Here is a 23,798-nt window from a genome sequence, read left to right as displayed (position 1 = left end):
GCTACTAACTTGCTAATCATGCTAGTAACATGCTAGTAACTTGCTAATCATGCTAGTAACATGCTAACAGCTTGTTAATCATGGCAAAACATGCTAGCAACATGCTAGCAACTTGCTAATCATGCTAGAAACATGCCAGGAACATGCTACTAACTTGCTAATCATGTTAGAAACATGCTAGCAACTTACTTGCTAATCATGCTATAAACATGTTAGCAACATGCTAGTAACTTGCTAATCATGTTAAAAACATGCTAGAAACATGTTAGCAACTTGCTAGTAAGTTGCTAATCACGCTAGCAAAATGCTAACAACATGCTAATCATGTTAGCATCATGCTAGCAACATGCTTACAAGTTGCTAATTACACTAGCAACATGCTAGCATCTTGCTAATCATGTTAACAACATGCTAACAACTTGCTAATCATGCTATAAACATGTTAGCAACATACTAGTAACTTGCTAATCATGCTAACAACATGCTAACAACTTGCTAATCATGTTAAAAACATGCTAGCAACATACTAGCAACTTGCTAGTAACTTGTTAATCATGCTAGCAACTTGCTAATCACGCTAACAAAATGCTAACAACATGCTAATCATGCTAGCAAGATGCTAGCAACATGTTAATAACTTGCAAATCATGTTTATAAAATCGTACACGTTAGCAACCTGCTAGTAAAATGCTAATCATGCTAAAATCATGCTAATTGTTATCTATCTATCTCTGACAGACTGTATTGCTTTCAAAACATTCAAACTTCAACCTTTTAAAACTACTTCAGACTTAAAACTATTTCAGACTGAAAACCATCAAACCTAAAACTTTTAAAACTTCTTAAAACTTCTAAAACTTTTTAAACTTTATAAACTTTTCAAACTTATTAAAACGTTCTGTTCCGGCTTTCTCAAGCCAACTTAAAGTTTGTCTTGACGAACTTTTGTATCTAGTTTACTTATTTATTGTTCAGCGTTACGCACTATAATAAAACCAATATAAAAAAGTTTGTTTTTGTCAAAGAAAATTATATTCTGTTCTTTTAAGACGTTTATTTATATGAAAATAATGAAAATACTAATATCTGTAAAATGTACTTTTAATAAAATCTGTTTTACCCTAACTCAATCATAATAAAAACAAATGATTTATTATTTTTGAAAGTGAAAGGGTTTTATTAGGGCAAGTCTATCATATCTCCAGAGATTTTAAACAGCAAGTTAAACATACAAAAAACATTTAACATTTTTTTTTTCCTTTTTTTATTAAATATGTAAAAAGCAGGTCAAGTTATTCACAAATAAAATGCAAACATGCAACACATTTGGGGAATGCATAAGGGAAGATACTGTGAGGGAAATAAAAAGAAAAACATTGTCTATTTATAATTATTAACAGTACATATGTTTACATTCCTTTTCATTGTACACAATAATAAATGACGTAAGCGTTGACCTGTGGAGAATATTGACGGAGATCACGAGAATGCTGTTTTCTGTTCAGAAGACCTGTGCCTGGAACAACAGTTAACAAAAAAATCTTCAAAATGCATTGTTTTCTTCAGATGACGGCTGCTTCTTTTACTGTACATATAAAGTAAAACGTTTAGACGCGAATACGGATTGCACATTCAAAAGAAAATATATCAAACACTGCGATTGGCTTCCACCTCTGTAAAGAAAAATGAGTTTATTTAATCTAACAAGGAGAAAAATTGAGTTTAAATTACCAAAATGCATTAGGTTATAATGCAATTTACTGTGACAACCAATGATTCATCTATTAAGGAAACTATTTCACAAATGGTATTGGTAGCTCTTCCAGCTACTCTTATTGCAGTACTTTAAAATGAAATGGTTCGATATGTCACTTCTTAAAACAGGTCAATTCTCCTTCATCGGCGCGGTGAGATGACAAACAGCAGGTGGAAACGCCAACAGACTTCAGTTAAAGTAAAAACCGAATGGAGCTGATGTGCAGTGGTTGTTATCACGGGCTTCACACGAACAAGATTCACCATTTAAGCTGCTGTCGGATGTTCATAATAGTCATGATGCAATTAAACAGGGCTTCGAAATGAAAAGACACGTTTGAATATTTGGCCAATTGGTCTCATTCCTTTATCACGAGAGCAAATGAGAAATAAACCGTCATGAGTTGGAGGAAAATGAACCCAGAAGCAGTTTTCTGATGGAGTGCATGTATGTTCAGGTGTCTGTTTGATTGACAGCTGTTCAGTATTCGTCCTGCGTGTCGTCAGGGACGTCCTCCTCCTGAGCCGGAGCCTCATGTTCCTCTCCGCCTGCCTCCTAAACGAGATTAAAATGGGTCTTAGAAATTGTCATAGTTATAACATCACACCTAAAGAGTATATTGACTTATGACTGGTTAGATATATCTATTCAGTATTGGAAGATAGTATAAACTTGAGTAATAATAGCACATAATTTATAGAAAATAGCCTGTTTAATTCTAATTGACAGATGGAGGGTGAAGAATAATCATGGGGGAAAAAAAACGTTTTGGCCTTGACCATCATAAGTGGACTTCAAAGGTAATAATGCTATGTAAGTGTTAATATGAAATGGAATGGAGAAAAAAAAAAAAAAAGTCTTTTGTTTATATATATATATATATATATATATATATATATATTAATAATAAAACAATATTAATACTACTATTAAATGAAAGCAAGAGCAGAAACGAGCAGAAAAAGTATTTAAATTAAATTTATTTAAATTAAATTAATAAATAAAACATATAAATTAATAATTAATAAATGATGTTTTATTTAAAAAGCAAAAAGAAAATTAAACAACAAAGGTGTTGTTTTATTAAAACAAAAAAGAAAAGAAAACAATTATTGCAACTAATAAATGACAATGCTTTATTAAAAGCAGAAAACAAGAGCAAATAAATTATTTTAAATAAATATAAGTGTTAAGTAAGTGTTATGTCTTATTAAAAAAAGCAGAAAAGTACTTATGTATTAAAAGAACATTAAAATAAAAATAGTAAAGTGTTAAAATTTTAAAGAAAAAAGCTGAAAAGTAATATATAAATGTATAAAAATAAACAAAAAAATAAAAATTAAATGTAATTTCTTATAATAATAATAATAATAATATTAGAATAAGTATGTTGAATTAAAAAAAAATAAAACAAGTAGTGAAGAAAATAAGTCTTTTTTGTCAAAGAAAATCATTGACCCTGACACTTACATGAAAAAATTAACACACATAAAATACTGAAAAACTGAAAAATAATAATCTTTTGTCAAATATTTTTAAAAGCAATTTAAAGTAATATTTATGTCCAAACCCCAATATCTTCATAAAGCTAACTAAAAGAATTTCAGTTTAGATTCTATATTTCCTTCATAAATAATGACCAGAGATATTAAAGAAAATATGAGTGCACTATAATGGACAAAAACAATTATTTTATACTAAATAAATGCTAATCATAACAAAAACAAATGATTTATTCCTTTTTTAAATTTGTTTTGCATTAGAAGAACATAAAAATAGTAATAATAAAAGTTGTAAGAATGTGTGAAACTTTTTATTAAAAGAAAAATAACAGAAAAGAAATATATAAATATATAAAATAAACAAATAAAAAATGAATAAATAAAAAGTGTGATGTCTCATAATAATAATAACAGTAAGTTGAACAAAATAAAATTAAATAAATAAAGTGTGATGTCTCATAATAATAATAATAATAATAATAATAATAATAATATAAAATAAAAAAATAAAATAAAATAAAAATCTGCTGAAGTACTAACCTGGTCGTCTGCAGAGTACAGCACTTCCATGAGTCTCTCCACGAAGGGCCCGTTGTCCTGGCCCTGCTCCTGACACAGCAGCTCCACCTCTCTCAGTTTCCCAAAGTAGAAATCCCGCTCCTTCTCCACTCCTTCTAGTGCTAGCTTTAATGTATTGAGCTGCAGCAGAGGAGAGAAGCAAGAGTTACCAATGACATAACAGACTGTAAACAAACTTCTGTAAACAGACAGTAAAAGCTGGTTATTGCTTTGGTAGACATGCTTCTAAACAACATAATTCTTCCTTAAATGTATATACTTCCGGACGCCGTGTTTGACTGGTCACAAAAGTGGGTTTTCTGAGTTTAACTGATGTGTATAATCCAATAAAATGTCCTTTCTTTGGTTTTTGTGCACAGTTAACAACGCATAATTCTTTAATTGAATGAAAATATAGCTTTTTATATTTTATGTCAAAATTTAAGTCTAAGGAGGCAACTAAACAGGAGAAAAAAAATCCAAATATATCAATATTACTATATAACAATAATAGTAATAATAATAATAATAATAATAATAATAAAATAATAATAATTATTATTATTATTATTATAATTATTTTTACTACTACTACTACCACTACTAATAAATAAACATCACTAAATAAAATAGAAGTAAATATTAAAATAAAAAATAAATATCAACAGTGTAATGTCAGAATATTAAAATGTAGAATATTAAAGTGTTTAAGAAAATAATAATAATGCTAATTATTATTAGTAGTAGTATTACTACTACTACAACTAAATAAAAATTACTAAAAATCAAAATAAATATTAAAATAAATAAATAAATAAATATAAAATAAATAAATATCAACAGAGTATAATGTCACTGTAGAATATTAATGTATTTAAGAAAATAATAATAATGATATATAATAATAAAGAAAATAATAACAATGATAATTAAATTACTAAGTAAAATAAATATTAAAATAAATAAATATAAAATAAATAAAGCGTAATGTAGAATAAAGTATTTAAGAAAATAATGATAATTATTATTATTATTAATACTACTACTACTACTAAATAAAAATTACTAAAAATCTATTTATAATTATTATTATTATTATTATATTATTACTACTACTACTAAATAAAAATAAATATTAAAATAAATAAATGTAAAATAAATAAATGTCAACAAAGCGTAATGTCACTGTATTTAAGAAAACAATAACAACAATAATAGTAATAATAATAATAATAATAATAATAATAATAATAATATTATTATTAATAGCAAGAATAATAACAACAACAATTTGGTCTTGCGTTATAACCATAAATTTACAATGCATATATTTAAGTCATATATTTTTTATATATATATTTTTAAATTGTATTAAAATCAAAATATATTTATGATTAAAAAATACATATATCTACTCTGTCAAAACAAATCAAGCTTTGACTGACTCTGTGTTTAATTTGTCAACAAGATTTCATTTTGCATTAAGTAAATTTGTCTTGATTTAAGGATGTTTAGATATTTGTATTAGAAAATAAGACAAAAATACTCACAAAGATTTTTCTTTTCTGCATTTAATGCCATAATTTTATGAATTTAAGAACATGTTCTGTTCCAATTAATGGCCTTAATTTGTGGAGGGGTAAATTAAGACTTTTTAAGACTCACAGAAATGATCCACTAAAATTGCACCTTATCTCATGCTTAATTTTTCATCTGTTTAAAGATTTGAATAGCGTTAATAGCGTTAGGGATGTCCACCTGTTCGTTTAGTTGTGTTACTTGGGCTTCCAGCTCCTTCTCTCCTTTAGCGGGTGTCGCTGACATCACAGGGATCTTTTTGGCAGAGGAGGGTCGGGAGGTCGAGGTGGAGGATTTAGGGGTTGAACTGGTTGATCTAGTAGCTCCTGCACACAAGTTAACAATGCCATGATGCAATTTAGTAGATGCTAAATGGCAGCTGATTAATGATGATTACAAATAAAGCCCAACAGACCTGCGGTGGGAGAGCTGGCGGCATGGTGGGATTTCTTTGGCAGGTTGAAAATCTGCTCGCCGGGGTCTGGAGGGGGAATGGCATCCTGGCCCTGTCTGGCCTGCACCGGGTCGTACTCCTTCCCGTCGTAGTTGGCGTCAAAGAACTTCTTGAACCACTGAATGAAGTCCAGGTTGTCTTGAAATCGTCCCTTGACGAGCTTCTCTACAGGGATGATCTAAGAGGAAAGGAAATAGGATGTGAGTGTAAATGTGACCCTGGACCACAAAACCAGTCTTAAGTAGCACAGGGATATTTGTAGCAATAGCCAAAAATACATTGTATGGGTTAAAATTATAGAATTTTCTTTTATGCCAAAAATCATTAGGATATTAAATAAAGATCATGTTCCATGAAGATATTTTGTAAATTTTCTACCATAAATATATCAAAACTTAATTTCTGATTAGTAATATGCATTGCTAAGAACTTCATTTGGACAACTTTAAAGGAGATTTTCTCAATATTTAGATTTTTTTTTTTTTCACACTCAGATTCCAGATTTTCAAGTAGTTGGCCAAATATTGTAAAAAATATTGTAAAAAAAAAAATAAAAAAAAATTGACCCCTAAGACTGGTTTATTCATAAAAATGAACATTAAAAAAATATATATTATTATTATTACATATTAATTTAAAATCTCAAGTAACTTTCAAGAAAATATTTTAGATCAAAAGGGTATGGCTGACAAAAAAAAAAGTTTGGGAACCCCTGCATGTAATTAAAAAGTTTTTAAAAGTGATGCATTTATTTTATTATTATTATTTTTGTAAATATTTATTTGTTGCATGCATAAAATTACAGATCTCACTAAAATAAGTGTCTTAAGAAATCTGTGCGTTTCTGACTGCCTGGTCACTGTAAATATTAAATATTAAATTATTATAATAAAATATTGGGGCCTCCTTATGCTTATTTTAGCAAATCAGTAACACTTTCTGCTATCGTATTAAATTACTAAAAACTACTTTATTAAATTAAAATCATTTAAATTAATATTAACATTATTTAATTATATATTTTTTTCACCAAATGTTAAGATTTTGTTATACAGAAAGCAATAGCTGGACTGTAAAAATATGTAAATAAATAAATAAATAAATAAATAAATAAATAATAATAATAATAATGAATAAATAAAGATGAGAATAGTGTATTTTACAAGAAAATCTAATTTCAAAATTTCACTTTTAATTCAGCGTGTCACTTGCCATTTATTTGTAATTAATTGTGAAATTTACTAGCAATTTCTGAGTGAAAACTCTTTGTAGTGGTAATTATAACTATAGAGGAAACTATAAAAAAAAAAAATCCTATAATTTTCCCATTGATTTTATCACTGCTCAGTCTGGGGTTCTGGGATATTTCATATATTTTCTTATCAGACAAAACCACTACTGTTTTTCAGATTAAAATGTACTTCTCTATGATGATTTTGAAAGGGATTTTATATCTAATCAGATTTTCAGTGCTTATAGTGAAAGCATGACTGGAAGGCCCTCACGTTTGTCTCACCTTATCAACATTCATCCTCTTGAAGGAGGCCTGCAGGAGTTTGAAGTTGTGGATGTACTCATGCTCCAACTTGGCCTGGAATTTCACCTTCTTAAGACTGATGCAGCCGGGAAACAGCATGTCCATGAACTGACAGTACGCAGCTCCTGCAAAGCGATGCACAAATTGTGAAAAAGGTTTCATGAGGACATTATTTAGGTCTCATTCTGCATCTCTAAGATCTCCAACACTTTCAACCAGATCTAGTTTCAGTCTCAGGTTCAACTAAGTGTCAAATTTACTTTGCAGTAAACTTAATCTGCCCAATCAGAAGAAATAAAACAAGGGCACTTAAAGGGAGATCCATTCGACTCCAAGGATGTAATTTAAAATGCCAGTGCAACATCATGTAAATCAATGTCTAGGTAGACCTGGGGCTGATCCAGAGGATATTCAGTGTCTCAGAGATTTTTAAATACCTCTGGCTTGACTTGTGTTTATGCTGAACTAAATTAAGGTCTTGGTGTCTGCTGTGATGTCATGCTAAAGCACAGAAGGGTTTATGTCCACAAACATCTTCTGTTTGATATTATTAGTCAAGGTTCCCACTTAATCTGAATGATGAATTTCTATGATTACTGGATAGAAAACGGTTTTCAAAACTCAAAACATAATACTTATAAACCATACGATTTTAATGCATACCTTTGAAGATTCATACTCGTCTCTTACTGTACAAATCAGAATGTTTAGGTAGAAATGAGCAACACAGACAGTCCTCAACAGACAGAATCAGTAATTTTATACAAACAATGACTATTACAAAAGGTTCAAATGCTCACTGATGCTTTAGAAGGAAACACAATGCATTAAGAGCCGGGGGGTGAAAACCTTTTGAATTTGAAGATCAGGGTAAATTTAACTTATTTTGTCTTCTGGGAAACATGTAAGTATCTTCTGTAGCTTCTGAAGGGCAGTACTAAAAGAAAAAAGTATGATATTAAGACTGTTCAAAAGTTTTCACCCTCAGCTCTTAATGCATCGTTTTTCCTTCTGGAGCATCAGTGAGTGTTTGAACCTTCTGTAATAGTTGCATATGAGTCTCTCAGTTGTCCTCAGTGTAAAAAGATGGATCTCAAAATCAAACAGTCATTGTTGGAAAGAGTTCAAATGCACAAAAATGCTGAAAAAGCAAGAATTTGTGGGACCTGAAGGATTTTTCTGATGAACAAGGCAGTTTAACTGACTCATGAACTATCATTAAAAAAAAAAAAACAGCTGTGGATCATTCAGGTAATAACACAGTATTAAGAATCAAGTGTATGTAAATTTTTGAACAGGATCAATTTTTTAAATTCAACTATTATTTTAACTTGTGGGTTATATGTAAATGTCTTTTATGTGAAATATCTCATTCAAGTCAGTACTAAATAAAACATAACATGCATTTTGTATGATCCCTCTTATTTTGGTAAAATAATTAACATTTTGCAGATTTTGCAAGGTGTATGTAAGCTTATATAAAATGACATATCGCCTACGATAATAGCATGATTTAGTCTATAAAAACAGATTTGGAATTCCTTCAAAAATCAAAACAAGGAGGCAAATATGACTTTCATATGCCTTTTTCATATATATATCATCCGATATAGTCAAGATATAATACAAAGAAAAGCATTTTTCTTCAAATATTAGCACGATGCAAATGTGATACTGATTTGCTGATTTGCTATAAACTAACTTACATTTTAGACACAAGTTCCTAGTTCCAAAATTTTTCTGCTTTTCGTCAAATATAATTTCAAACAAAGTCAAAGCAGTGATTTTGTATATATAGTGTCTGACTATTTGAATTCACTGATTAAATTTAAGAATTTGACACAAAATATGATGCATACATTTAATTAGGTTATGCCCATAAAATGTACAACTCAATTTAAATGATCTTACTACAGTTATTGACAAAATTCCAGAAAATATCCAGATGTTATTTTTGTCATTATTGCACACCCCTATTATACATTACAAATAATGCTATCATTTGTTTCATAAAGTCTTTTTTTATCATAAGGCTTTATGAGCCTATAATTACCATTGATTAAAATAATTCTTTTTCATCATTAATCAAACCTTCCGAAATCCTGCAAAATCCCATCAAACTAAAATCACACAAAGGATTGATCATCTAATTGTTGCAAATAAACAGAAGTTCAGCTGATTCAATTTCAAAGAACTAATTAAACAATGCAAACGGCAATTAATCATAGCAGTGATCAAAAGCAATGTAGTTATTTCAGATGAAGTTACATGCAAACGTATGAGAACTTGATGAAAGAATACTGAAACTCAATGGGTAGATAAATAAACATTTTTGATTAAAATTGAGTTGAATTTGGTAGCACTTTATTTTACAGTCCTGTTCCTTATGTACACACGATGTACTTATTAAAGTAATTACAATAATAAACCCTGAACCTAACCCTAAACCTAACCCTACCCATGTAGTTACCTTATATTACCAGAGCTTTCTTAGATAGGTACACTGTATCTACATGTACTGTAAAATAAAGTGCAACATTACCTTGCAGTTAATGTAAACACCCCATATTATGCTCACATAAAATTGCGTAAGAATTGCATAATTATACAAGAATTACACATTAATTAAACTAAAACTGTTTAAAATAGTTTTCAATGAAATATAGCATTGCACATAACACAAAAAAACAAAATTAGATGACTCAAATCTATTTGTTTTTGACTGCAATAAAGTAGTTCTAGTTTAATTGCTTTTAATTTCACAGCAGTTTAATCCTAATTCATGACCGTGTTACCTAAAGCAGCTGAGAATTCACAACAGCTTTTTATTTATTCTCACAAACGTTTAAAGGTAGCAGCCGTCCTACGAGCACTAACGAAATGCCTTAGTGTAAATCCTCTGGGATTACTGGTCTTTGTCTCTAATGAGTGTCAGCGGCAGTTAAAGTTGGGAGGTTCACATACCTGATGACAGCTGCTCCACTTTAGTGTAGTTTAGACAGAGCAGATCGTTCACCCAGGCTGTGATGTCATGCCTGCTCATAGTCTCCTGGGTGATTGAGGTAGAATAAACATTGACCGCCATCCCCCAGCTGTGAATGAGACACAGATATCATCACCATCATCATCCTCACCAGCATCATAATCATGTGCAGATGTAGTGAAGGACAGCTCAAAATCTGAATGACACTACCAGCACTGCTATTGACTGAATCATCTTGTCAGTATGGGTAATTTATAATGTGTGCATAATATAAGACTAAGTCTAAAGTCATTTGACTTTGAATGCAATGCTTTTCTAAGTGTTTCAGAAAGTAAACTGGGACAACAAAAGGTCGTCATTTGTTAAATCTATACTCTTAAAAGAAATAGTTCACCCAAAAATGAAAATTTGCTTAAAATTTAACTCACCCTCACCTTTATTTCTTTAGCTTTGGAAAAATTTAACATTGCATCATTTGCTCACCAAAGCTTCATCTGTAGTGAATGGGTGCCGTCAGAATGAGAGTCCAAACAGCTGATAAAAACATCACAATAATCCACAAAAAAATCCACACTACTCCAGCCCGTCAATTAATGTCTTAGCTGTGAGTTTGTAAGAAACAAATCTATCATTAAAATGTTTTTTTAACTTCAAACCACTGCTTTTGGATAAAATGCAAATCCTTCATACATAATATTGCTATTTCCAGTAAAAAAAAAAAAGTCATCTTGTCTGAATCAGGAGAGAAATATGCACAAACCAAGCAGTGTTTACAAGCAAAAACAGTTGTAAACAAATATGTCAGTGGGTTTTAAAGTGAAAGGACAACATTGGATTTCCACTTCCTTTTTTGCCAATGGCAGAACTGTTTCAGTTTGTACTGTATTTTGGCTAGAAGTGATGGTTTAAAGTTTAAATGTCTTCAAGATAGATTTGTTTCTTACAAACATACAGCTTTTAGCTTCAGAATTTGTTCACTGATGGACTGGAGTGGTGTGGATTACTTGCGGATTACTGTGATGGTTTTATTAGCCATTTGGACTCTCATTCTGACGGCACCCATTCACTCTACTGAGCAAGTGATGTAATGCTAAATTTCTCCAAATCTGTTTTAGATAAAGAAACAAACTCACCTACATCTTGGACGGCCTAAATTTGAGCAAATTTTCATTTTTTGGTCAACTGTTCCTTTAAGAGCCCTGAATGTTTCTTGCTATCTAGTGCTGCACATTTTGCCTATAAACACAGTGTAACACGATCCTAATGTAAACTAGGTAATCACCAAGTAAATATCAAGATATACAGAGCACTCCACAATGATAAATAGAAGCTTTTGAACTTTTGTTTGTCCTCAGACTGAATTGTAAGTTCACAGACTGTCTAGCCTCTTTGTTTTCAACTCGAAAAAAATCTAAAGTACTTAAACGTAAAGTACTTTTATAAATGAATGCACAAATACAGCAACTTTCCATTACAGAACAGCGTTTGATGTCAGAAACCAGACTGCATATACATTTGCATCAGATAAAAAAGACTTTTTGTTTGTCCTTTACTGAAACTGAAAGGCCCTTGAAAAGCTGCTGATGCGATGACAGATTTGAAACACATCTCGTTTTGGCACAAAACACAGTTACTGACCGACATTATATAAGCTGATAATTATTTTCATGCTATGATTGATAAATATGACTAATATTAACATGCTATTTTGTCTAAAAATAAATAAAAACAAACTTAAATCAACAGTATTAATTTAAAAACAACGCAAATATTTTAGGCATCACATCATTCACAGTATGAAATATTGCTTATTTATTTATAGAAAAGTTGAACTGTGGGACAACCGACATATCATGATAGCATAAATAACCTAAAAAAGGCACAAACAAGCATTAATTGTGCATTAAACAGTTTTTAAAAACATGGTCCTTGAATATATAAAATTAAAACTATTTTTGACACACGCAAAACAACAATGCCCTCCACAACATGTTATTAATATAGCATAATTAAGCATATTAGCATATCAAAGACTTACATGAAACAAGCTAACCTAATTCAATCAACCGACCAAAGTCAGTTTCAGCTCAAATCCAATAAAAAGATCCATCACATCAATCCCATTCTCCTTTATTTCCCAGTGAACCATCATATGAATAATGAAGCAAACCCCTCAAGAAAACCCACATCCCTTACATAAGATTTCTTTAAAATCCTCCAGGATGACAAATCCACCTCTCTAATAATTTCTCATGCCTTTAATAAGCTTAAACACACACACTGCATTTCCAGACATTAGTGCTGTTGTGCTTAAAGAGAGACAGATTCATCTAAATTTAGCAGGAAAGATAAACAGTTTAGTGAGATGTTGGAATGAAGGGGGGAGGACAAAAAAAAAAAAAAAAAAAAAAAAAAAAAAAAAAAAATCAGAGGAGCCAACAAATCAGTGTCAACAAAAGCAACCAACCTAAAAAATGTTTATAGTCCCGTGAAACACATGCAATCGTATTTTTACCCATGCACTAGATGTTATCCAGTGTTAGGCACGATATGCACGCCATGAACAGATTTTGGGGATAGGATGAAATGAATTACATTACGCAATGGCTGACTGCTTAGTGAACATACAGGCCATGCACTGTCAAAACCTGTGAAAGCACTCAGTCAGCGGGCATCCCAATATACATCCGTTTCAAATCTTATGCATAACGTCTGAGAAAAAGCCCTGGAGCATGTACGCATTCACTAAAGAGCGTTTAACATGGTTTTTATGATTGCACCATCGGGGAAACGCCATAGCTGGCTCAGGAAAAGCCCCACCGTTAGATATACCGCAGCCATAATGGGAGTTTTGGGTTCCCAGAGCGAGTGCATGGGGAAAGCATGGATTAAATCGTGTAATCTTGATATTTTCGGCTAAATGCATTGATTGTAGGTCGCTTAAAGCGGAGGTTTCTTTGTAAAGCGGCCGGCGGATGGTAATGGCAGTGGTGTACCTGTAGGCGCGCTCTCCGCGCACTGTGTTCTTTCTGTAGGGAATGATGTTGGTGCCGTTGCTGTCCGGAATGATGTCGTTGTTGTTCTCTCCATTGGGGGACAGAGCTTGGGTCGGACCGGGCATTTGGCTCTGTGAAATACTCGAACGGACGAGGAAAGGGACGTCGGGGATGTTCCCTGCCGCCTGCCTGCTTGTTCTTAGTATAAATCCCGTGTGTATGAGAGAGAGTGTGTGTATGTGTGTATATGGATGTGTGTCTTCCGCTCAACAGCGACCTCACAGGTGAGTCGCGGAACGACAGTCATGTGACTTTGGGAGGGGTGCTTCAGATTTGAGCCAGAGGAACTTTGCCTCTTCCTAAATACGTCATTATGTATTATATATGATGCTTTATTTATAGGAGTATACCTTTGTGGTTCACCGTCCTCATAAGACAAGGGAAAAGGTTTCGGGGTTTCTCTTCCTAAAGACACACTTGCATCTCAGCTATGTGACCCTGGGCCACAAAACCAGTCTTAAGGGTCAATTTTGTGAAATTGCGATTTACACATTATCAGAAAGCTGAATAAATGAGCTTTTCGTTGATGTGGGGTTTGTTAGGACAATATTTGGCTGAGATATCTGGAATCTGAGGGTGCAAAAAAATCCAAACATTAAAAAATCATCTTAGCAATGCATGTTACTAATCAAAAGTTACGTTTTAAAATATTCATGGTAGGAAATTTACTAAATATCTTCATGAAACATGATCTTTATTTAATATCCTAATGATTTTTAGCATAAAATAATTTTTTGTTGGCTATTGCTACAAATATACACTACCGTTCAAAAGTTTGGGGTCAGTAAGACTTGTAATAGTCTTTAAAGAAGTCTCTTATGCTCATCAAGGCTGCATTTATTTGATTAAAAATATAGAAAAAAAACAGTAATATTGCAAAATGTTTTTACAATATAAAATAATGTTTTTTATTTTAACATACTTTAAAATAGAATTTATTCCTGTGATGAAAAGCTGAATTTTTATCAGCTGTTACTCCAGTCTTAAGTGTCACATGATCCTTCAGAAATCATTCTAATATGCGGATTTATTATTAGAATGATCAATGTTGGATAATATCAACAGTTGTGCTGACAAATATTTTTTGGAACCTGTAATTTTTTTTTCAGGATTCTTTCATGAATAACAAGTTTAAAAAGTACAGTGTTTATTCAAAATATAAATATTTTATAACAATGTAAATTATTTATTATTAACTTTTAATAAACTTTTAATTATTAACTTAATACATCCTTGGTGAATAAAAGTATTAATTTCTTAAAAAAAAAAGAAACAATAAAAATGTACTGACCCCAAACTTTTGAACGGTAGTGTACCCGTGTCACTCAAGACTGGTTTTGTGGTCCAGGGTCACATATATTTTTATTTTGATGTGCATTTTCCCCCATACTAGTTAATGTCTCACGCATGAGTAAAAATTCATCTATTTTGTCTTTTTGAAGACAATAATAAGGTTAAACATGCACTATTGCATGCATCTCTTCAAAATCTCTTCATCTTCAAAATCGTACAAAATTTCTTCATGAAACATGATCTTTATTTAATATCCTAATGATTTTTGGCATAAAAGAAGAATTTTTTTGGTTTTTGTTGGCTATTGCTACAAATATACCTGTGCTACTCAAGACTGGTTTTGTGGTCCAGGGTCACATATATTTTTGTTTTGATGTGCATTTTCCCCCATACTAGTTAATGTCTCATGCATGAGTAAAAATTGTATGCTAAAATTTATCTTTACTGCTAGATATAAATGGATTTTATAAAATGGAGATATAGATATAAATGTTTTTTTTTTTTTTTTTACAAATAAATGCAGCCTTTGTGAGCGTAAGAGACTGCACTACTAGAGAAGTCTCTTCTGCTCACCAAGCCTGCATTTATTTGATCTAAAATACAGTAAAAATCAATAAAATTTGGATTTTTTTTTTTACTATTTAAAATAACTGCTTTCTATTTGAATATATTTTAAAATGTAATTTATTTCTGTGATCCAAAGCTGAATTTTCAGCATCATTACTGTAGTCTTTAATGTCATGTTTAAAAATCATTCTAAGAAGCTGATTTGCTGTTCAAAAAAACATTTTTTATTATTACTATTATTATCAATATTTAAAACATTTTTTAAGGATTTTTTGATGAATAGAAAGATACAAAGATCAGCATTTATCTTAAATAAAATGCTTTTGTAACATTATACACTATACCATTCAAAAGTTTGGAGTCAGTATTTATTTATTTATTTATTTTTTAAAATTATTATTATTTATTTTTTATTTAGCAAGGGCACTTTGAATTGATCAAAAGTTATGGTAAAACATTTACAATGTTACAAAAGAGTCTATTTCAGATAAACGCTGTTCTACTGAACTTTCTATTCATCAAAGAAACCTGAACAAAATTCTACTCAGCTGTTTTCGACATAAAAATAATAACAAATGTTTTTTGAGCAGCAAATCAGAATATTAGAATGATTTCTAAAAGATCATGTGACTGGAGTAATGATGCTAAAAATTCAGCTTTAAAATCACAGGAATAAATTACATTTTAAAATATATTCAAATAGAAAACACTTATTTTAAATAGTAAAAATATTTCAAAATTGTACTGTTTTTGCTGTACTTTTAGATCAAATAAATGCAGGCTTGGTGAGCATAATTGACTTCTTTAAAAAATATTAAAAATCCCACTGTCCACTTTTGACTGGTAGTGTATAACTGATGCTAAAACAACATAAAATATAATAAAACAAACAGTCCAAAAAGTGCTATTCAAACATACAGTGCTTTTGTGATTCTAGATATCCGTGTCTATACGTGACGAGGCGCGTGGCTCATTATTCTTCACTGTATTGCAAAGAGCCCTGTGATTTAATTTACTGCATATACACATTACACAAAGTTTAGATAAGGCTCTTGTTAATGTATGTTGTATGACATCTTTACAATGCAGTCTGTCCAACCAATCAAATCTATGGTTTTTAGAGTCAAAACAGAGAGATAAATTATCTAAATGGCCGCTGGGTCACGAGCGAACGTCTCAAACTGATGAATGAAGTCGTCATACCTTTACAACTGATGACATTATACAAGTGGAAAAACATTAGTGAGGTTATTTAAAGTTTTCTCATGCTCCAGCAAGAACACCACGGCTAACAGTATGAGATTTATCTTCAGTTTACTGAATGTTTATGGAAAATAGTTGCATGTAAATTTACAGTGTAATCTGTCCGTGATGCCATTCCTGATGTGATCAAAAAACAAGATGGCATCTGCTTTTATGTATATACTTGTTAGCTTAGGATTTAAAAAATTATTTTTAACTGAGACATTCAAATGAACAAATTTAGTGGTAGCAAACACCATTTCAGTACTCAGTCTAGACATTGTACGTAAAGTACATAAAAAATATTTAGATAGTAAAAGTTGGTGACTGAGGTTTTCCATATACAGACATTTCTACCACCATAAATCTGGTCATGAATCATTACAAAAGATACATTTTATTTTAATGGTTGAGTTTTCAGTGACTAATACTGAGGTCAGAGTGCCTGATGGATGATGTAATGCTGATGAACATATGAGCCGTTTAATTATGTGCACAAATAAGCTGAAATTAAATACTTATTTTACATTAAATATTTAAATTATATGTTTTTAAAGACATCTCTTCTGCTCACCAAGCTTGCATTTATTTGATCCAAAGTACAGCAAAAACTGTAAAATTTTGAAATATTTTTACTATTTAAAAAACTGTTTTCTATTTGAATATATTTTAAAATGTGATTTATTCCTGTGATTTCAAAGCTGAATTTTTAGCATCATTACTCCAGTCACATGATCCTTCTGAAATTAGTCTAATATTCTGATTTGCTGCTCAAAAAAGAAAACATTTATTATTTTTATTGTGTTAAAAACAGCCGAGTAGAATTTTTTCAGGTTTCTTTGATGAATAGAACATTCAGAAGAACAGCATTTATCTGAAATAGAAATCTTTTGTAACATTATAAATGTCTTTACCATCACTTTTGGTCAATTTAAAGCAACCTTGCTAAATAAAAGAATTCAATTCTATAATTTCTTTGCCAAAAAAAACAAAACAAAACAAAAAAATCATACTGACTGCAAGCTTTTGAATGGTATAGTGTATAATGTTACAATTTTTTTTTTCTATTCATCAAAGAATCCTGACAAAGGAAAAAAAATACTCAACTGTTTTAAATATTGATAATAATAATAATAAATGTTTCTTGAACAGCAAATCAGCATATTAAAATGATTTCTGAAGGATCATGTGACACTAAAGACTGGAGTAATGATGCTGAAAATTTTGATTTGATCACAGGAATAAATTACATTTTAAAATACATTCAAATAGAAAGCAGTTATTTTAAATAGTAAAAATATTTCAAAATTTTACTGCTTTTGCTGTATTTTGGATCAAATAAATGCAAGCTTGGTGAGCAGAAGAGACAACTTTTGACTGGTAGTGTAAGTGTGATTTTTTTTTTTTTTTTAGATAAAACTTAATAACAGTCAGTCAACTGGGAATGATAACTGGCTGATGCCAATAATTTTAAACTGCCTCAAAATTGGCAAATTAATCATGGATGATATACCATTCAATACTGTTTAATAATGCTAAAGAATATTGGCCAACAAAATAAATAAATAAAACAAAGTGCATATACAGAGGGTTCAAACAGTCTGAGACCACATTGAAAACCCATTTAAACCTGAAAATAAGCAGGATGTTTGAGGACTTTTAAGCTTGGGGCAAAGAAAATTTATGATGTGAAATGAAGAAGAAATATTCTCTATTTTACATTCCTTACTACTGTAGATAGGGCTGGGCGATATATTAAAAAAAAATTCAGTATTGTCAAAATTTTTACGATATTCGATATATATCTTGATATATTTGCATTTGCATGATTGTTAAACATTAAACAATATGTTAAACTTTGCATGATTTTCTTCTGCCCCCATTAAAAAAAACAACATAAACAATTTAGATAGAACAGCTATTGTTACAGAGTAAATACAAAATGTTTACTGCAAATTTAAGCAGTTAAAAAAAAATCTGGTGATTCAGGGATTTGAACTCTTGATATTTGGCAACCGCACTCATGAAAGATCGCGTAGTAGAGGCGTGTAGAGCACCCTAACCTCACGTCTCTTGCACGGTAATACGTAAGGGAATGTAATATTGGTCGTTCAGCGCATTCTTTTGTGAAAGTATGCTTGAATTTGAAATATTCAATATTCACGATATTTTCAAATTTTACATCATCGTCAAAATTATTGGGATATTATCGCTAATATTCAATACATATCGCCCAGCCCTAACTGTAGGTCACTAATCAAATGAAATTAGTTAAATTGATAACGTGACTCTTATTACAGACATTTTTTCACTTTCACACTTGCAATTCTAAGAAAAAAAAGTCAAAATTGCATTATTTAAACTCACAATTATGAAAAGAATTGTGACGTTATTTGAGAATTCGGAATTTTGAGATTTAAATTCAGAATTCCAAAAAAAAAGTCAGAATTGTAAAATATAAACTTGGAATTGCAAGCAAAAACAGTCAGAATTTTCTGACTTCATATCAAAGTCACAAGTGCTTTCCCCCCCCCCACAGAGTGTTTTCATGAATCATCATCAATCGGCAATATTGGCCATTGGCAGTGCCACTGAACCGAACTACACTTGAATATTTTGCTGATTATTGCTGCTAAAATGGTCAGTTATTGTCATAATTTGGGCTGTACTAATCGCTCGGACCAGGAAAAAACATTTGGAGTATTATAGACTGCCAAAAGTCATAACAAAACAAAAATAAGTGTGCAAAAAACTGTCAGAGGAACAAAAAGGTGTTTGTGGTTAGTCAAACTGAACCAGGATTTCCAAGAAACGTTTGTGTTCGTCCTTATTTCCAGTCAGGTAGGTGAAATATTAGGCTAATATCTTAAATTAATACTACTCGTATGCATCTTTACCATCTATTAACTTTAGTTTGTCAAAATATTGTGCCCTTTCCTGCTTACTAAGTCCTTCTCTAGATGATTTAGCAGCTTCCACACGTTTTGTCTATGGTTTAGACAGCATAAATTAGCAGAACAACTATTCAGTAGTACATTAACCATGCAATCAATGCTGTCATTTACATACGAGAATCTTTAATATGGCCTCGCATCCTGGTAACAGACCAAACCGTGACGCAAGTGCAAACCCTCTATTAGAGAATTCTGAAATTAAATTTAAACTCAGAATTCAGAGGGGAAAAAAAGTCAAAATTGCAAGTAAAAAAGTCAGAAATCTGAATTCATATCTTGCAATTCTGACTTATTCTCAAATTGTAAGATAAGAAGTCACAATTACCTTTTTCCCCCCTATAAAATGCTCTAGGGTGCCCAAACTCGGTCCTGGAGGGCCGGTGTCCTGCAGAGCTCAACTCCAACCCTAATTTAGACACACCTGAACCAGCTAATCAAGCTCTTACTAGGCATACTAGAAATTTTCCAGCAGGTGTGTTGAGGCAAGTTGGAGCTAAACTCTGCAGGACACCGGACAAGTTTAGACACTCCAGCTCTAAAACATCACAAATGGTGTTGAATATCAAATATGTGACCCTGGACCACAAAACCAGTCATAAGTGTCAATTTTTTGAAATTGAGCTTTATACATCATCTGAAAGCTGAATACATAAGCTTTCCATCGATGTATGGTTTGTTAGGATAGAACAATATTTGGCTGAGATACAACTACACTGTGTGCAGAATTATTAGGCATGTTGATATTCTGGTCATATTTTTTTTCCAAACACATTTTACCAATTCCAAAATTCCAAACCACATCAGTCTTAATAACTACTGTCAATTTTGTATTTAATCATTTATATGTGATATATAATTGTCCGTGAAGGCTGGAAGTGAAAAACTCCTTATATTCAGGTGTGCATAATTATTAGGCATGTTTACTTTTACAGCTAAAATGAGCCAAAAAAGAGATTCAACCCAGACTGAAAAGTCTAAATTATTAAATGCCCATGAGAAGAATGCAATACTAATGTATTACAAGAATTTGCAAAGTTAAGGCTTGACCATTGGACAGCGAAATGCTTGTTGAGTCTGCATGGTCAGAAAAAACAGGTGGAGAAGAAAAGATGCATGTTAACTGCAAAAGAATTAGGAATTAAGGTGAAGAATTAGGTGTGACACCATCAGGAACCGTTTCCAGTTCTCCAGCGCCACCATTTTCCAGAACTGCAACCTACCTGGAGTCTTCAGAAGTGCAATGTGTCAGGTTCTCAGAGACTTTGCTTGGTAAAAAAATCCTAAAAAATGCCCCTGACTTAATAAGAATAACAAGCTGACGTGTTGTGAAATACATGAAGACAATTTTTTTTTTTTATAGGCTTTATAGACATTGAGAGTGACTCTTGAAGGACAAGCATCACATTCTCTTGTACCTCTGATTCAAGAATTTATCTTCCAAAATCTGGCAGTAAGTTTTGGGAGTTCATTTTAGTCCATCTCTGCAAGTCAGACTTTTCAGGATAGGAGACTAAACATGAAGAGTTTTTCACTTCCAGCCTTCACTGACAATTATATATCACATATAAATGATTAAATACAAAATTAACAGTAGTTATTAAGACTGATGTGGTTTGGAATTGGTAAAATGTGTTTGGAAAAAAAATATGACCAGAATATCAACATCCCTAATAATTCCGCACACAGTGTATTTCAGTATATGGAATCTGAGGGTGCAAAAAAAATCTAAATATTGAGAAAATCACCTTTAAAGTTGTCCAAATTAAGTTCTTTGCAATGCATATTACTAATCAAAAATTAAGTTTTGATATATTTACAGTAGGAAATTGACATGATCTTTACTTAATTTCCTAATGATTTTTGGCATAAAAGAAAAGTCTATAAATTTGACCCATACTATGTATTTTTGGCTATTGCTACAAATATACCCCAGCGACTTAAGACTGGTTTTGTGGTCCAGGGTCACATATTTCTTCATGCAGCCCAAGTGCTGCTGTTATTAAATCAAAAGGGGCACAAATCAAATACTAAGACATGCTGGAATTCATATGCTGATAGTTTAAATGAATGCAAAAAATGCATTTGGATCTGACTTTGAAGTTTCTGAACCAACACTAATATGTTACACATGCTAAGCTGTTTGTGTTGCACATTACTGCATTTTAATTGCACCAGGCTGTTCAATTGTCTTTTGTTGGTTTGTTTCTCTCTCTCTCAGACCGGCTTTGCAGTCTTTCGCTTATCCCTGAAAATATGTTCAACATGTGGACTTAAATGTCTAGCATCAATGTACAAGTTGCACCTTGCAGCATAACCCACCAAATGCATGTCTCTAAAAACAGGAAGTGTGTTTAGAAAATTAACAGCTTAATGTTAATTACTAAAAAAAAAAAGCATAAAATAAAACAACACAAATTTGTGTCAGTAATATTATGCATTTATTAACCACGCCATTGTAAAACATAAAAAAGTGACAGGTTAGGTTTAGGGTTAGGACCATGAGGCTATCAATGCACTTCAGTGTAATGAACAGCTGCTGCTACGCTAACAAGCTACTCTGCCTGCATGATCTTTGAACTTAATGACAAAATTAAACATAAAACGCTCGTTTCCGACAGGCTTAGTCCTGCTAGAGCAAAACCAAACCTCTCAATTAACAAATCACATTAATAGGCAAGACAGCACCTGATATAAGCTCGACTCACCCGTGAACTCAACAGTAAATCCGACCAAACCAGCTGCGCTTCTCGGTTCGCACCCCACCCTCCAGCGCCTCGGAGAACCATCAGAGCCACCGCCTATCCACCCGCCGCCGCTGATTGGCGGACGCGCGTTCATCGTTTTCCTCTGATTGGTTGACAGATAGAAAGGCCGTTGTTTTATTCATTGGCTCCTCCCTCTGGTCTGATGAATGGCTGACGGAAGAAACGGATGTTGTCTTTCTCGACCAATGGGAAGGCAGTGCGCTGCTCGTTGAATAAACGCTTCGAGTGCATTGTGGTTTCCTGATGTTTTATGTTTTTATGTATCTAAGGAAATGAGTGATGCTTTTATTTATTACGACAGGAAACATTGTTGGACGACAGATAAAAGGCTATTTAGAGGAAGAATCTGCCTTTGTTTCACTGTAAGATTCCTGGTTTCTGAATCTAATAAATCAATATTTACACATAAAACACATTGCGTTATTGTCATAACATGTAGTAAAAATTGGCAGCGGTCTCATTTACAGGGTTATTATAAATAAGAGTTAAAAAAGTAATAAGATAAAGTAAAAGCATAAAAATCATTTTAGTGAAAAAATAATAAACATGAACTGAAAAAAAAAAAAAATAATATATATATATATATCGAAAAAAAAATTAATAAAAACTATATATAAAAAAACCCCCCACAAAATTACTAAAAATTTAACGAAAATTAAAATGAAAACAGAAATTATAAGAATTAAAAGTAATGATACTAAAATAATTTATTATTTATAATAATTAGATTATTGATTATTTAAGCTGTGAGAACGTCCCAAATAATTAAATAAATTTAGGAAAAATGTTAATATGTTAAAATATTAAACTATATAGACATTACAAAAAAATTAAAAAACAAAAAAATAATAAATAAGGGCGGGAAAAAACACCATATCACAAAAATGTTAACTGATATTAAAACTAAAACTAAAATAATAATAATAAAAAATAAGAATTCAAAATAATGTTACCAAAATAATTCATTAATTAATGATAATAATTAGATCAGTAATAATTAAAGCTGTGAGAATGTCCCAAAATATTCAAATCAATTTAGGAAAAATGTTTTATTTTAGATTAATTAAATTTGATTAATCTAGGTTTAAGATAATTTTATAATTTTAAATGTACAAAAAAGTAACTTTTTTTTTGTTTCATGCAATGAAACATTTATCATTTTCTTTTAGTTTAACTGTAAATACTGAAATAACCAAAACTAAAATTTAAATAATGAATAAAAACTAGACATTAAAAAAAATTTAATTAAAATTTTAACTAATATTAAAACTAAAACAAAACAAAACAAAAATAAACACGAGTTAAAAATGTTAGCAAATTAATTAATTCATTAATTAATGATAATAATTAAATTATTAATAATTAAATCTGTGAAAATCTAGTAAAATATGTTTTATTTTAAATGTCATTAATTAAATCTGATTAATTTAATTTTATAATTTTAAATACACAAAAAAGTAACCTATTTTTTTAGACAGTAAAAAAAAAAAAAACTACATAGACATTAGAATTTTTTTTTAATTAAAATTGAGGGGGAAAAAAAAATCCCAAAA

The 23,798-nt window shown here is 31.0% G+C and overlaps 1 protein-coding gene across 2 annotated transcripts; it reads right to left on the bottom strand.

Moving 5' to 3' along the window:
- Positions 1–1,189: 1,189 nt before the first annotated feature.
- Positions 1,190–22,292, bottom strand: mapre2 (microtubule-associated protein, RP/EB family, member 2). 2 transcript variants are annotated; one of them, XM_051098589.1, is made up of 7 exons: positions 22,186–22,292; positions 10,350–10,477; positions 7,365–7,510; positions 5,810–6,026; positions 5,575–5,720; positions 3,799–3,957; positions 1,190–2,311 (listed from the first exon to the last, which is right to left on the bottom strand). In XM_051098589.1, exons 2-7 carry the CDS (start codon positions 10,468–10,470, stop codon positions 2,237–2,239), a joined length of 864 nt encoding a protein of 287 aa, XP_050954546.1. In that variant the 5' UTR covers positions 10,471–10,477; positions 22,186–22,292; the 3' UTR covers positions 1,190–2,236. The 2 variants fall into 2 exon arrangements, with proteins under 2 accessions (XP_050954546.1, XP_050954545.1); XM_051098588.1 differs by lacking the exon at positions 22,186–22,292 and adding an exon at positions 13,365–13,643.
- Positions 22,293–23,798: the final 1,506 nt, after the last annotated feature.

Source organism: Labeo rohita, chromosome 24, assembly GCF_022985175.1.
Source record: "Labeo rohita strain BAU-BD-2019 chromosome 24, IGBB_LRoh.1.0, whole genome shotgun sequence".
In the NCBI taxonomy this organism is placed as follows: domain Eukaryota; kingdom Metazoa; phylum Chordata; class Actinopteri; order Cypriniformes; family Cyprinidae; genus Labeo; species Labeo rohita.
Note: the sequence above shows the minus strand (reverse complement) of the source record. Positions and strands in the feature narration are given on the sequence as shown.